The 15446-nt window shown below is 32.4% G+C and overlaps 1 protein-coding gene across 1 annotated transcript in view; it reads left to right on the forward strand.

The window, feature by feature from the left end:
• Positions 1-15446, forward strand: part of CASD1 (CAS1 domain containing 1) — a 47833-nt gene that overhangs the window by 15305 nt on the left and 17082 nt on the right. The window contains exons 4-11 of the mRNA XM_011974673.1: positions 250-294; positions 712-835; positions 2339-2553; positions 4466-4888; positions 5949-6038; positions 11895-12014; positions 13029-13185; positions 14587-14666. Coding sequence (XP_011830063.1) covers positions 250-294; positions 712-835; positions 2339-2553; positions 4466-4888; positions 5949-6038; positions 11895-12014; positions 13029-13185; positions 14587-14666 — 1254 coding nt within the window. The remainder of the gene's footprint in view (positions 1-249; positions 295-711; positions 836-2338; positions 2554-4465; positions 4889-5948; positions 6039-11894; positions 12015-13028; positions 13186-14586; positions 14667-15446) is intronic.

The following is a 15446-nucleotide window of genomic DNA, read 5'->3' on the forward strand; positions in this document are numbered from 1 at the left end:
AACATCAAAGAGTTAACCATCCAAATTTCTGTCATCCTGTATGTATATGTAGCCTTACAAGATTTTAGGCATTGGATATCGGTCTTGCTATAACAATAATAAGCGATAATAATAACAAGGAATTCTAAAAACTTAGAATGAATTTAGAAGGAAGAACTTACATTTTAAGGAAAAAAAATTAAATGATGTTATTTGTATTAATTCCCTGAACTGGATATAATACTATGATAAAGATTTTTCTTCCTTTAGGATTCCATTGCAAAACCACATGTGATTGTAGCAGGAGCTGCCACAGTAAGTTATTATCTATATTCTTAATGATTTTGTTTCACGTTTAAGACCATGCTAAGAAAAAGTTAATTTGTATTCAGAATTCTTGATTGTACCTAAATTTTTAATTCTTACTTCTATTATGATTAGATTGTTGAATTTTAATAAGGTTGGAATGAACTTAGGAAACTTACTGTTAAATATCAGTATTTTTTATATCTAAAATTGTATTCTTCTTGAATGCATTGAAAGTATAGTTTTATAACAGCTTTTTCTAATTGCCTTCATGTATTTCATGAAATAATTTGACCAAATTTTATTCTTATGTTAAATAAAATGAGCAATATCTAAAATAATAACACTTGTTACAATAGGTAAATTATATATTTTAATTGTTTATGATAAATGCTACATTAATGGATAATATATACTTCTTTGTAGTGGTCCATCAAGATTCACAATGGTAGCAGTGAAGCGCTTTCTCAATATAAAATGAACATTACCTCCATAGCACCACTTTTAGAAAAATTGGCAAAGACTAGTGATGTTTATTGGGTCTTACAAGGTAAGGAATGAGTAATGAGAAAACGTCATTTTGTGTGTGTTTTGAAGCATAGGTTTTTATTATCTTCTGTTTCAAGAAGCAGAATTACTGCTTTATGTGAATTAATTTTGAAACAAGATTTGCAAGATTAGAGTACACTTGAGTTATTTGCTCTCCTTTTTCAAATGTAAGGAACAAATTAATAAACATAGGTGAAAAATAAGAAATATCCTCCAAGGAACCTCAGCAGAATGGCTATAGAATGTATAACAAAAAGATAAGTCCTAAAGGCAAATGAGATGTGGTCTCTCTGACTTTTTTTCTTACAAAACGTATTTATTGTGATTGGGAAATATATAGAAAAAATACGATCTATTTCATAATTTTTTTTTTTTTTTTTTTTTGAGACAGCGTCTTGCTCTCTTTCCCAGGTTGGAGTGCAGTGGCATGATCTTGGCTCACTGCAACCTCCGCCTCCCAGGCTCAAGCGATCCTCCCGCCTCAGCCTCCCGAGTAGCTGGGACTACAGGTGTGCACCACCACACCCAGCTAATTTTTTGTATGTTTGGTAGAGACGGGGTTTTGCCGTGTTTCATAACATTAAAGTCATTAGAAGTAAATATACTTCACCCTGCTTCATAATATTAAAGTCGTTAGAAGTAAATATACTTTTTTAGCAAGCAAAGGGTTTCTGAAAAAATAAAAATAATTAAATAAAATACACTTTTGAATTGACAGAATATGTTTAAATTTACACAATCTAGTTTATGCTTGGTAATGAAATTCTTAGTAGACATTAGGATAACTCATTTTAGGAATTTATTGAATGTTATTTAATGCCTAGCACAATATGAAATGTCATGGATATTTTAGCAATTCATGCTTTTTGTCAGGAATTCTTATTATTTCCAAGTTGAATGTCAAAATGAAGGGAATAAGAAAAATGGTAGTGATGATCTGTTCCATAATTCCTATTTTATTCACAGACTCATTGTTAACCTTTCTCATATTAAAATGAGGAAAAATTAAATTTATTTATAGTAAGTGATAAGACAATAGGCAGACCTTGAGCCTCAGTAATATTACCTCCTAATGGTACGAACAAAGTTTACAGAATTAAGCAGTGACAAGAGAAAAAAAAGATGGGCAGCTATTTTTATTTAAGCAATCTTCTATAACTAATTTTAGATTTCTTATTACCCATTATATCCCAGCATCCAAAAATGTTAAACTCTTAAGACATGCTAGAGCATAAAAATATTTCCCCAAATCTGTGTATCTAGAGATGGGACAACAGTTCTTTAAATTTGAGAGGGATATTGCTTGACTCAAAACTTGAATATAAAATGGGAAATCTGTTGCAAACTTTGGGAAGCTTTATGTAAAAATGAATTATTAGGTACCTGATATCATCTATACTTTTAAAAACAACATTTGAAATGTGGAACAGCTAACGTGCATGATCACGATTTTTACCAATAGGGATTTTTAAAATGTGTTTTTAAAAATGTATCTCACATGCAGATCCTGTTTATGAAGATCTATTAAGTGAAAATAGGAAGATGATCACTAATGAGAAGATAGATGCTTACAATGAAGCTGCAGTCAGTATTTTGAATAGTAGCACCAGAAATTCTAAATCAAATGTTAAGATGTTCAGTGTTTCCAAATTAATTGCTCAAGAAACCATCATGGAATCTTTGGATGGCTTACATCTTCCTGAATCAAGCAGAGAAACTGTAAGAAATTTTTACATATATCAGTAGATGGAGACTATAGTATCAATTGCTTTAAGCCATAAGTCATTATAACATGGTTATAAATAATTTATTTTATTGCAGTCCTAGTAACTTGTAGTTATTCTGTATAGATACATCTAGAAATACTTTTGCTTTCTGTCATCTAGCTGAATATGTACATAAGAGTTTTGGTACATTCTAGGAGAGAAAGAAGTTAGGGAAGAAGGGAAATTAAACTTCATTTATTGAGTGCTAATCACTGTTAATATACATTGTCTCCTCAGAAGCATGTATGTTCTCAGCACACTCACGTTTAAAAACTACTACTTCTATGTTCTCCTTACGTTAAACCTTAAGGTTATAAGATTAAGCTTCAATGAAGAATACACTTTTTAATGCTTAAAATAATTTTTATTATTTCCCTATAGCTCTTCTGGCCAGGCGTGGTGGCTCATGCCTGTAATCCCAGCACTTTGGGAGGCTGAGGCAGGTGGATCACTTGAGGTCAGGAGTTCGAGACTAGCCTAACATAGGGAAACCCCATCTCTACTAAAAATACAAAAATTAGCTGGGCGTGGTGGCACATGCTTGTAATCCCAGCTACTCGGGAGGTTGAGGCAGGAGAATTGCTTGAACCGAGGAGGCAGAGGTTGCAGTGAGTCAGGATCCCACTACTGCACTCCAGCCTGGGTGACAGAGAGAGACTCTGTCTCAAGAAAAGAAAAAAGAATTCTTACAACTCTTCTATCCTAAGCATTATTCAAGATACAGAGTACATACTGAACAAATCCAAGTTGACCTATGGAAGGGGATTTAGGTTAAGTATGAAAGAGAACTACATAACTATAAATTTTAACAAACAGTGGAACAAATTAGTTTTTTTCTCATTAAGCAGTGGTTCTTAACCTTTGTGAGAGTTGCATGAGCCCTTTGAGTATCTGATACAAGACACGGGTTTTGTTCTTCTCCTGCAGAATAATGTGTATGTTTGCATATACATATGGTTCTCCATATACATAAAAGGGCTTGATGAACCCCCTAAAAGCTGGTAAAGAACCTTGCAGTGGAATTTGCAGGCTAGTATCTGTAAGAGTGCCAGGCATAAAACCACCTGCAGTCTTAAGGCTAAAAGGATGAGATTTCCTCGAATCTTGCTTATTTTGAATGTTTAGGCTTAAATAACATAATCATCTAGAGTTCCACAGATGCCTAAACTACGAAGTTTTTATAAAACTAGAGTTTGACTGAACCTTCAACTAGACAGACTCTTGACAACTTTCCCAGAATAATTTTATTATAATTAAACCATGTTGAAGGTTCTAAGTTTTATTTAACATTAGATATCTTAAAACTGTAGAATCCTAAATGGCCTATAAACTATAATCCAAATGAAAGACCTATTACAAATATTGCTAGCTAAAAATTACTAATTTTTTAGTGGCAGTTATTTTATGCTTTTTTTTTTTTTTTTTTCACATTTCAGCAGTAGACTTTATCTTAAGTGTCCTGATATCTTTTGTTTTGAAAGTCTTCTAGTTAAAATTCTTTGGTCCTTGATGTCTGTCAGCATTTTTTTAACTAAAGGTCACAACCCATTAACAACCATGAAATTGGTGTTGGGAAAAAAAAAAGAATAGAACAATCTCGGAGTGCATTCCAAGTAGTAAGGATAGGGTCACATTATAAAATGAATTTTGTATTTTGGTTCATAGCCCCAGAAGTTTGAAACACCCTGAACTAGCTGTTACAGATGGAAGGAATACCATTATTTGCATGATTTGGGAAATGGTAGCAAAAGATACAAAAGCATTCTGGTTTCAGTGCTAAAAACTCAGTAGTAGTCACTGGAGAAAATTTAATGTGAAATACATCACTGACAAGATAATAACCAAATAACTTGATTTGTTCACAGAGTGCAATGATTCTTATGAACGTGTACTGCAATAAGATTTTGAAGCCTGTGGATGGGTCCTGTTGTCAACCTCGGCCTCCTCTTACTCTCATACAGAAGCTAGCTGCTTGTTTTTTCACTTTATGTATTATCGGATATTTAATTTTTTACATAATTCATCGTAATGCTCATCGGAAGAATAAGCCATGTACTGATTTGGAAAGTGGAGAGGAAAAGAAAAATATTATCAATACCCCTGTGTCTTCATTAGAAATACTTTTACAGTCTTTCTGCAAACTTGGCCTGATTATGGCATATTTCTACATGTGTGACCGTGCAAATCTGTTCATGAAGGAAAACAAATTTTATACACATTCATCTTTCTTTATTCCAATTATCTACATTTTGGTTTTGGGAGTATTTTACAATGAAAATACTAAAGAGGTAAGAGTCATTTTCTTTTTAACTCATGTTACCCTTTTTATCATTATAAACTCTGTTAAAGAACTAATATCATTTATCGTGACAGAATATACAAACAGGTATATAGATGAAGATGAAGGAATATTGTAGTTACACTTCACTTAGTGGACTCTTAACTGTTGCTTTTTCGGAACAGTTTGGAGAAAGGTCAGAGTCACGTGAAAATGTTGAAAAGTTGAGAAATATGACCTGTGAAAAAGATTTCATGACTTAGTGTTATTTTGCCTGCTTGCTGATGGAGAAAGTTGAAGTACTTCTGATTTTATAATGGTCTTCAAGCATGAGATACTATTATCTTTTATAATATGATTATATTAACAAATACCTATGCACACAGACATTTTATATTTATATATTTATCAGTCAGACATATATACGTACCAATTAGAACTTAATGATGTGGCCACCACTACTCACAGTATTCTGATTTTCCTATTTTAGAATTGCTGTCATTGCTCAAAATATTTGTGTAACGTCTTTACAAGGCATGATTTATTTGAATTACTGAATTCTATTGTAAAACATACCTCTCCTGTGAGGATTATTAATTAGTTATTCATCTTCAGTGAGAATATATTGGGGAAAGTAAACTGTAATGATAGAGCTTTTTTTCCTGTCAATGAAGTGTAGGGGAAGTGTAAGATCCTTTTAACTCTGAAATTCTAAAGAAAATTATAGAATGCCATTTTTAGATTTATAAATACATCTGTCATAGTTTAATTTTAGTACATTTAATTTTAATACATTGTCATTTAATACAAAACCAAGGGGATCAACTTAAATATTCAAAATCTCTTTAGTTTATATTTTTCAGATTCATATTATATTTAAAATAGTTTTACACTATCTTTTAGCAAGAAATAAAATGACAGTTTTTAACTCTTTCTCACCACCATCAAGGTTCTTTTGACAGAAGCATTAGCTTTATGTCCTGTAAGAAGACTTTTAACATACTTATTATATACTGTTAAATAATTTCTTCATGATAAATTTTAAAAGAGATTTTGGTTCCTTTACACAGACCAAAGTATTAAATAGAGAACAAACAGATGAATGGAAAGGCTGGATGCAACTTGTGATTTTGATTTATCACATTTCTGGAGCAAGTACAGTAAGTATTGGAATTTAAGTTCAGAAAGTACAGGAAATGATGTCATTTTAATGTTTCTTTAAGGGCACTAGCTTTTCTGTGTTTTATATTCTCTACCAGTTATAGACCCTTCTTATTTCCCACTTAATCTTTCTGCCTTTCCATTCTCCTAACTCTTTGAGAAAATGTAATTTTAAAAGCAAAATTTTTTTTTTAAAAAGATATGGCAATAATTGATTTGTATTTACTTGGCCTTAATTTTTAATGTAATAGAAATAGCTGATATCTAAGGGTATTATTTTATGCCATCTTATTGAACAGCTAATTTGAAGTTATCAGGAAACTTTGAAGAGGCCAGGTGCAGTGGCTCATGCCTCTAATTCGAGCACTTTGGGAGGCCGAGGCGGGTGGATCACTTGAGGTCAGGAGTTCAAGACCAGCCTAGCCAACATGGTGAGACCCTGTCTCTACTAAAAATACAAAAATTAGCCGGGCATGGTGGTGCATGCCTGTAATCCCAGCTACTCGGGAAGCTGAGGCAGGAGAAACACTTGAACCCAGGGAATGGAGGTTGCAGTGAGCCGTTATTTCGCCACTGTACTCCAGCCTGGGTTGCAGGGCGAGACTCCGTCTCAATAAAAACAAGAAAAAAATAAACTTTGAAGATGATGATTATAAAGGATGTAGAATAGGCAAATTACTACCAGAAGAAATCAAATTTGATTATTATAGTTTATGTTCTATACTTCACTGTCTTTTAGGAAGTGTGACTAGCTGTTTTTACATTTTTAAAGTTTAAAAAACTTACAACTCTCTTGCCTCAGTGTTCAAAGAATCCAAATACAGGCGAACTACCATTGTAGACTATGTAGAGTGTGCCATACTTCCTAAGTGCTAAGTACTATTGTTTCTGTGCTGTGGAGGACCCTTCCTTTGGTCACCTAATTAGTGCCTTTTGTACCTGGAAAAAATATTTTTTTCCTTCTCCATAGGTGTCTTAAAAGACAGGATTATTATAATCTCTGGCCACCTTGGATGTGGCAGGGCTAGAAAAAAATGTGTGCTCTGAATTTTAACACCCCAGCCACATTACAGTTAAAACAAACTTTTGTGGCTGAGCCTAACAGCCACTTTTCACACAAACTTTTATAGTGAAGATGCAAACTTTCCATAAAATATGTTTGAAAATTTTAAGAAATTCATAATTTGGGAACAACTGAACTGTTTTTTATTGTTCTATTTGCTTACAGAAAGCACACATCTATAAACAGTACGTGCATCAATGATAAGTTGAAGTTAGAGAGAGTGTTGCCCAGAAAGGAGTATTTTGAAGATTTAAGCAGCATTAAGAAGATAAATAACATGGTTACTAGTGTTTTTCAGATATCTCTAACAATTGAAGGATGTCTTTCTTCATTGTCTCTTTATTATTTTCAAAAATTATGATTTTATGAATTATTTATTTGAAGTGTAGAAGTCAGAGAAATGAAGTATAAATTTTACTAAAATTATTTGGCTATGATATGTATGTTTGTTGCAATAGGGAAATTCCTGTGATGCTGCAGCTGAAGGGAAGCTAGTGAATTTGAGTCATTATGAAAGAGCCAAGATAGTGTAAATGATCCAAGGCAAGGAGAGATGGAGATAGTAAGACATAGTTTATAAGCCCAGCTAAGAATTTGTAGTATAAATCCAGAGATTCTCTAAGAAGTAAGTAGAGATGAAAATTGAATCCTAAGAATATCTCTGATGTGTGAATAAAGACTGGGTAATGGGAATTTGTTTTAAGAAAATACCACTTAGAGACATAATTAATTGCTGACATATTAAAGGGTGATACTACTGTTAAAAAAAATCAGGTAGAGAGAATTAATGGCAGATTAAGTTCCTCAATTCAGTGATTCAAGAAAGGATTTATATCATAAAAGGATGAAGGCAATTTGGTATTCTATTAAAATCATTTACCAACCTAACATTCTAATATATCTTACACTGCATCCTAATATATTCTAATTTACAATTTTAAAAAATCTCTGTTCTGGAAGGACATACTTTTCACTAACAGATCATTTATAATGATTAATTAACATATCCCTGTTCTTTTGTATAGGATGTTGTGGTTAAAAAATTTGCTTTATCTACATAGGCAAAACATTATTAGTATACGTTATAGCATATTTGGGGACTTGATTCTTGGATATTTGAGGGATGACTCATCTTAAAAACTTTCTAACATGATTATTTTAATTAATATTTTTTATTTTGAATAAAATCTCAAACTTCAGTTGTGTCATGTTTTTACGCTAAAAGATAAGAACTGTTCAAAAATTCTGGAGAATTATGAAAATAATCCTTATAGTCTGACAGATTCTCATTGTTAGTGTAAATATTATTTTAAAGTGTATATATGAAATATAGATTAAATGTGAATTTAATATGAAGAGAATAGTGAGTTTGGTATATATGGTAGATGGATTTTGTGTTCCATTGTTTCGTTTTTTTTTTTTGTTTTTTTTTTTTTTGTCTTTGGAGAGTTTGTAACTTCCATGGAAAGACCTGAATGAAAGGTCATGAGAATATATGGGGAACTAAAGAAAGAGCAGAACCGGAAGTCAAACTAGCTATTAACTGTAATGTAAACTTGAAATTTCATACATATTTTTAATAATAAATTTTTGTTGTAAGTAACATAACAAAATAATAGAGAATTTTGAATATGGATCATACAGTAAATACTGTTGTCTTCGTATTAAATTTATTGGTTATGGTAATGATAATGTGGTCATATAAGAAACCATCCTTTTTTCCTGAGATATACGTGGTGAAATAGTTTAGGAGTGCTGTCACATGGTCTGCAACATACTTTTAAAAGGTCCAGCATACAGCATATAAGTGTCCATTGTACTAGTACAACTTTTCTGTTTATTTAAAATATCTTAAAATGTTGGAATAAATATTACATGAAATTTGCAATAAGGCCAAAATCGGCAAAAACTTGGAAAATTGTTGTTACAGTATTTAATTTTGTTTAAATGGACTATACTTACTGTTTAAATGTAATAACCAACCCAACTTTGTAATCCTAGCCCCAGTCTTTAAGGGAGTTGAAAGCATGTTTTATGGAGAGTGCTTAAAGTAATTAGGAATGACTAACCTAGGTTCGACATCTGTTTTCAAATATTTATAGAGCCATCAGATGTAAAAGTGAGTTAGCTCTGACAGACTCTAGAGCTAGACTTTCCGCTGTGCTAGCCCCATTCACTGCATGTGGCTGTTGAGCACTTTGTAGCTATTCAGGATTCAAATGTGCTGTAAGTGTGAAATATATACCACATTAAATATGATTAATTATGATGAATCAGTAATAGATTTAAAAACTTTATATAAAGAATGAAAATAGCTTATATATTAAAATAATATTTTGAATATATTGGGTTAAATAAAATATATTTATTGAAATTAATTTTACCTGTTTCTTTTAACTTTTAAAATGTAGCCTCATTAGAAAATTGCTTATGGCTCACATTTTATTTTATTTCTGTTGGACAGCGCTGCTCTAGAGGATTGAACTTAGTAGCTTTTACATATAGTTAGGTTTCTACTTTCCATGAAAAGGAACATTATAGCAGTTAGTGACCATGTAAAGGTGGAATGGATTGCGTTGGGAGTTTGTTTTCTGCTGTTAAAAGATGCTTAGACAATCCACGAAGGGGATATTTTAGAGTACATTCAAGAATGAGGTAAGGGCACAGATTTGGATTAGATAAATTCTGAGGTTATTTCAGTACATTTCCTGCCTCCATCCTTGTGATTCTAATATGTTACACCCTTCTTGAAAATTTCTGATGTAATAAGTCATTTAAAAAAAACATGATGAAGGGCAATAAATAAAAACTCTTTGATATGTAGATTGTAGGTGCTGTAGGAACTCAGGAAGGAGAAATGACATTCATCTGATAGCAAAAATTGGAGTTTTGAACCAGACTCTGAAGAAGAGTAGGATTTGAATAAGCAAAACGCTTAGGGGAAGAACATTCCAGGGCAAGAATAAGCAGGTAAATAAAAGAGACTTGACAAAAGAGTACAAGAAGGATCAGTTTAAGAGACAGGGAATCTCTAAGTTTGCTTAGAGAGGAGGCTGTGTAGAAGAACTTACGATCTAAGTTATGTTTGTTTGTTTGTTTTTCCCCAGAAGAAATATCTGTCAAAAAAGAAACAGATGAATTCAAGGTTGTTTGCAAAAGATGCATATATTTCAGGACTTGTAAAATCTATTTAATGTGTCTGCCCAATTACTTTATTTTATCCTACAAAGTATCACTTGGGAAAGGCACATTAACCTGAAATGATCACAAGCAGTGTTAATGCTAGGTAACTGCAGAGATGATCAGACGAGTTCGTAAAATAGAAGCCAAAGAAATTTTACATAGATCTAGTAATTATCCCCAAAAGAATGGCCTTATAATTACAAGGATTGCATGTCACTGAACAAGCCTTTTAAATATCACTTTATTTTTGTTATTTTTTGTGACGGAGTCTTGTTCTGTCACCCAGGTTGGAGTACAGTGGCGTGAACTTGGCTCACTGTAAGCTCCACCTCCCGGATTCAAGCGGTTCTCTTGCCTCAGCCTCTGAGTAGCTGGGATTACAAGTGTGTGCCACTATGCCTGGCTCATTTTTGTATTTTTAATAGAGATGGGATTTCACCATGTTGTCCAGGCTGATCTCAAACTCCTGACCTCCGGTGATCCACCTACCTCAGCCTCCCAAAGTGCTGGGATTACAGGCTTGAGCCACTGCACCCAGCCTTAAAGATCACTTTAGAAAGCAGTGTATGGCCAGGAGCAGTGACTCACGCCTGTAATCTCAGCACTCTGGGAGGCCGAGGCGGGTGGATCACCTGAGGTCAGGAGTTCTGGCCAACATGGCGAAACCCCGTCTCTACTAAAAATACAAAAAGTTAGCTGGATGTAGTGGTGGGCGCCTTTAGTCCCAGCTACTTGGGAGGCTAAGGCAGGAGAATTGCTTGAATCCAAGAGGTGGAGGTTGTGGTGAGCCGAGATCACGCCACTGCAGTCCAGCCTGGATGACAGAGTGAGATTGTCTCAAAAAAAAAAAAAAAAAAAAAAAAAAAGCACTGTACAAATTATGCTGTGGAAATTGTGCTTGTACACATAAAGGGCCAGCAGGTGGTAGATAGGTGGAATGACAGTGTTCTAAGGTTATGAGAATTAGTGCTAGTAAATTAGATAACATTTTTGGTGCCTTCTATCATATGTGGATTCAAATGTGTTGTATTTCATTCAACCTAGAGGTAAAGATGTGATGCTCTTAAATACCATAATAAATGACACTAAGGGACTTGGTAATGATGAAGATAGTGATGTAGGAGTGTAAAACAAAATTGTTTTGTAAAATAAGAGTGGGAGGGAAATAATATTCCTAAATTATGTTTACACTGGGTAAAAGTGCAAATCCATCTTGCATTCAGGATGTATGACAGTTAATAATTATAGCTATCATATATTGAATTTTAATTTGTTTCAAGTTAATGTATAAAGTGCTTCACATTTATTATCTCATTCATCCTTCACAAGAACCCTTCAAGGAAGGAAGGAATAGTCTCATTTTGCAAATCAGAAAACTCAGTCATGTTAGAAAGTAGCAGAATTAGAATTTGAACCTAGGTCTCTCCAATTCCAATTCTATATTTTTGTAATCCTTGCTATAATGATTAACTTATGAGAATCAACGTTGTGATTGAACTGATGCCAAGTGCTAATAATGATTTATTATCTTTGTTAAATGTACTTTTTATGATAATCCAAGGTGTAGTTGATGCCAACATATGTTTTACCTGTTTATCTTTGTCAACAGTTTTTGCCTGTATACATGCACATTCGAGTTCTGGTTGCCGCATACTTATTTCAAACAGGGTATGGTCATTTCTCATACTTCTGGATCAAAGGAGATTTTGGAATCCATAGAGTATGTCAGGTAGGAATGCACTGTTATTTCCTTTTCTTTCAGTTGAACATGCTTTCTTGAGAAATCATTAACTTGAGAAAAAAATATAAATATAGTCGTTATAAGACTATGAATAATTTGAATTTATGAAATAGCACTGTAAAGTTGTATTCTGTCTTCTATGTTTAGTATTTCAAGATAAATAGTGAAAGAAGGAAAATATAATTTAATATATAATAAAAGCACTGGTACACGGGAGACAGCATTGCTGATTCACTTTGGTTTTGTAGAAACAGACAGTTACCTGGAATTAGTATAATGTGCTATGTTTTCTTTCTCTGAGAAGAGGATGAATATTAATTAATTTTCTACCTAGTGCTAAGTAGTTTCTAAACATTATTTCATTTACCCCACATTACAACCTTGAGTTGTTATTCTTATATTTACAGATGAGGAATGTAAGGCTCAGAGAGCTTAAATAATTTGCCCAAGGTCACATAGTAAGTGGTAGAGCACTAATAAAGCTCTGCCCAAATTCTGTGTTTTTTGAATGACATTAAACTGATACCTGAAATGACTGTTATGAAAGTCCCAAAGACACTTATAAATTTGAGTTTTGAGTAATACTATTTGGTATGTATGACAACTCTTAATTTGATCCCAAATGGGGTAAATCAACATTAAACTAGATGAAATGGACAATGCTTTCTTAAGATAATATAATCTGTGCTTCGAAACTATAGCCCTCAGAAGGACTGCTTTTTTCTCCTTTAGCAAGATAGCAATTATAGCCAGAGGACAGCCTAGGTTGGTGCTTTGCTGGGATTTAGTTAATGTAATGATGTATGCATATTTTATATTCAACTCTTTACGGTGATTGTAGAACAAATGTAATTTAAGGGATTAGTAATATGTACTTGTACAGTCATTACTGAGTCTTAGCCATTTATACTGTGTCAGAGAAATTCTGCCTTTGCTGTTTGTGTATACCTAGAATGAAAACCATTACTTAGAATGAAACTATTTTCTTCTCCTTTTCAATAGGTTTTATTTCGTCTCAATTTCCTGGTAGTGGTGTTATGTATAGTAATGGATCGACCTTATCAATTCTATTACTTTGTCCCCTTGGTCACTGTATGGTTCATGGTCATATATGTTACTTTAGCACTATGGCCACAAATAATACAAAAGAAAGCAAACGGTAAATATACTTTCTTACTAATGTTAGTAAATATATTTTTTCAAAGTGTGAAATTTCTTTTTAGTTGCTAAAGGATATTATTTTTATTAAGTGATATAGACAGTTTAAATTTATATGTAGTTTTGACATTTTGAAGTTCTGTTCTTAAACAATATTTCTAAAATGTTACAGCTAAGTAGTTAAAGTAATATTAACAGTGGAGAATAATAGTTTACATTGTATATGTTTTTTCTTTTTTAAATTTAAATTCTTCAAAACCATTTTACATATTAACTAATGCTACAGTTTTTAAACTGTCTTCTTATACAGAGGCAGAGTGGAGAGAGCTGAAAGAGAGAAGGGAAAGCCAAATAAGCCTCCGTGCCCCTATGTCTTGCTTCAATCTTGGCAGCTCTACTTTGATTTCTTATGTATATATTGAGATTTTTGAGTAAATATTTCTTTGCAAAATGCTTCTTATGTCAAACACAATTAAAAGCACTAATATAATTTATTTTCTAGACAAGCGTTAAAGCAGTTATTATCAACCTGTTTTACATATAAGGAATGTAAATACCCCAAAGCTTGTTATTTTCAAATTTCACATGGTTAGTTACTAATAATGTTCAAAGTGAGGCCACAGTCATTTATCTTAATGCTTTTTTCACCCTCAAGATCATATAATTAAAATAAAATCTTCCTTTTTTGGAAAAATAATTTTTTATTTTAAAAAATATATTTAACTTGACTCAACCAAATATTATATGTCAAAAATATTTTTCCATTGGCTTCCACTATAATATCAAATAATTTTTCAGGAATGAGTTGAGGTCTAGCCTCTATTAGAGTCCAATAGTGTCTTTGGACAGCCTTTGTCATTTAATTTCTCTATACAAACCCAGCATATTGATCAAATAAACTATCAATATGTATAAACTTTGAACACGTAATTTTAAATATGCATATGTTACAATACATTTTATATTTAAACTCTAATCCATTAGGGAGTTTAAGCTTTCTCCTTGGAACTTTAATGTTTAAGCAATATCACCTAAGTCATATTCAACAAGAGTGTTTGTTAGAATTATATTGAACATCTTGTTCCAGATGTTGCTGTAACTTTGAATAATGAATAAGTATAATTGAATCTAGGAGGCATTTTGAAATTTATTTCTAATGGATGAACAGCAGGTGTACAGGGTATCAGTTATACTTTATAGCCTCATTCCTAGCAAGAATCCTTTGTTTTTCTTTTTGTCCTACTTGTAATTTATACCAGCTAGGTATATTTTGTGTATTCTTGTAAGCATTCTTATATTCTTTTAAGAACTATTCAGCATGTACATATATCAAATAGAGAGTATTTAATATGTTGTGTAATATAAATTTATTTTTTAGTAAATTAAATATTTTCTCTCTTAGGAAATTGTTTCTGGCATTTTGGCTTACTGTTGAAACTAGGCTTTTTGCTGTTATTCATATGTTTTTTGGCATATTCTCAGGTTTGTACAATTCTTTCAGTTTATATTTTTTAATATTTCATTTTAAAGTTCAAATCTATTAAAGCATGTGAGAAGAGTCAGAGCTTTTTTTTAGCTTCATTTTTTAATGACTGTAATAAAAATGTCACTCTGTAGTTGACTACTCAGTGTAGTTCTTTTGAGATATATATACTTTGTTACCACTGTTTTTGTTGTAAGAGCAATTTAAAGCTCTTCCTTTGGCAGTTGTTCAAGATCCATTTTACTTGACTTTGATCAATCAAACATTTATTGAATGCTTCTTGTAAGACACTAGTCTAAGCAGAGATCAAAATTTTCTTGACAGAATTTGCAGCTAGTTTGTGTATTATTCATTGCATCAGAGTATTACTTGATTTTTCCATAACTACATACGGTAACATTTTAGCAGTTAGTAAAACCAACTTAGGAGCAAAGGGGTTTACGTATATATAGTATGTTTAATTAAATAAAACTTTTGGTCATTTTTTTTAGCTCTAACCTTGTATTTTTCTATTCTGATGGTTGAGATATTCTGTTATTTTAAGAGGATGGCAGTCTGCTACCTGCTGGTTAAATCCATCAGGGAGATGTATTATTTGGGCAGCATGATATTTATAACAACACATTTTAATTTGAATGCCTATAGTTGTGTCATATTCTGCAGTGTACTCACATCTCCAACACTCTGTTTTGTACCTGGCTGTGTCAGGTGGAAGGAAGTGCCCTATAGGCATTTTGTGTGTATGTATAATCCTATGCTGTTTGGGTTTTTTTTTTTTT

Source organism: Mandrillus leucophaeus, unplaced genomic scaffold (genome assembly GCF_000951045.1).
Source record: "Mandrillus leucophaeus isolate KB7577 unplaced genomic scaffold, Mleu.le_1.0 Scaffold148, whole genome shotgun sequence".
NCBI classification, from domain to species: Eukaryota; Metazoa; Chordata; class Mammalia; order Primates; family Cercopithecidae; genus Mandrillus; species Mandrillus leucophaeus.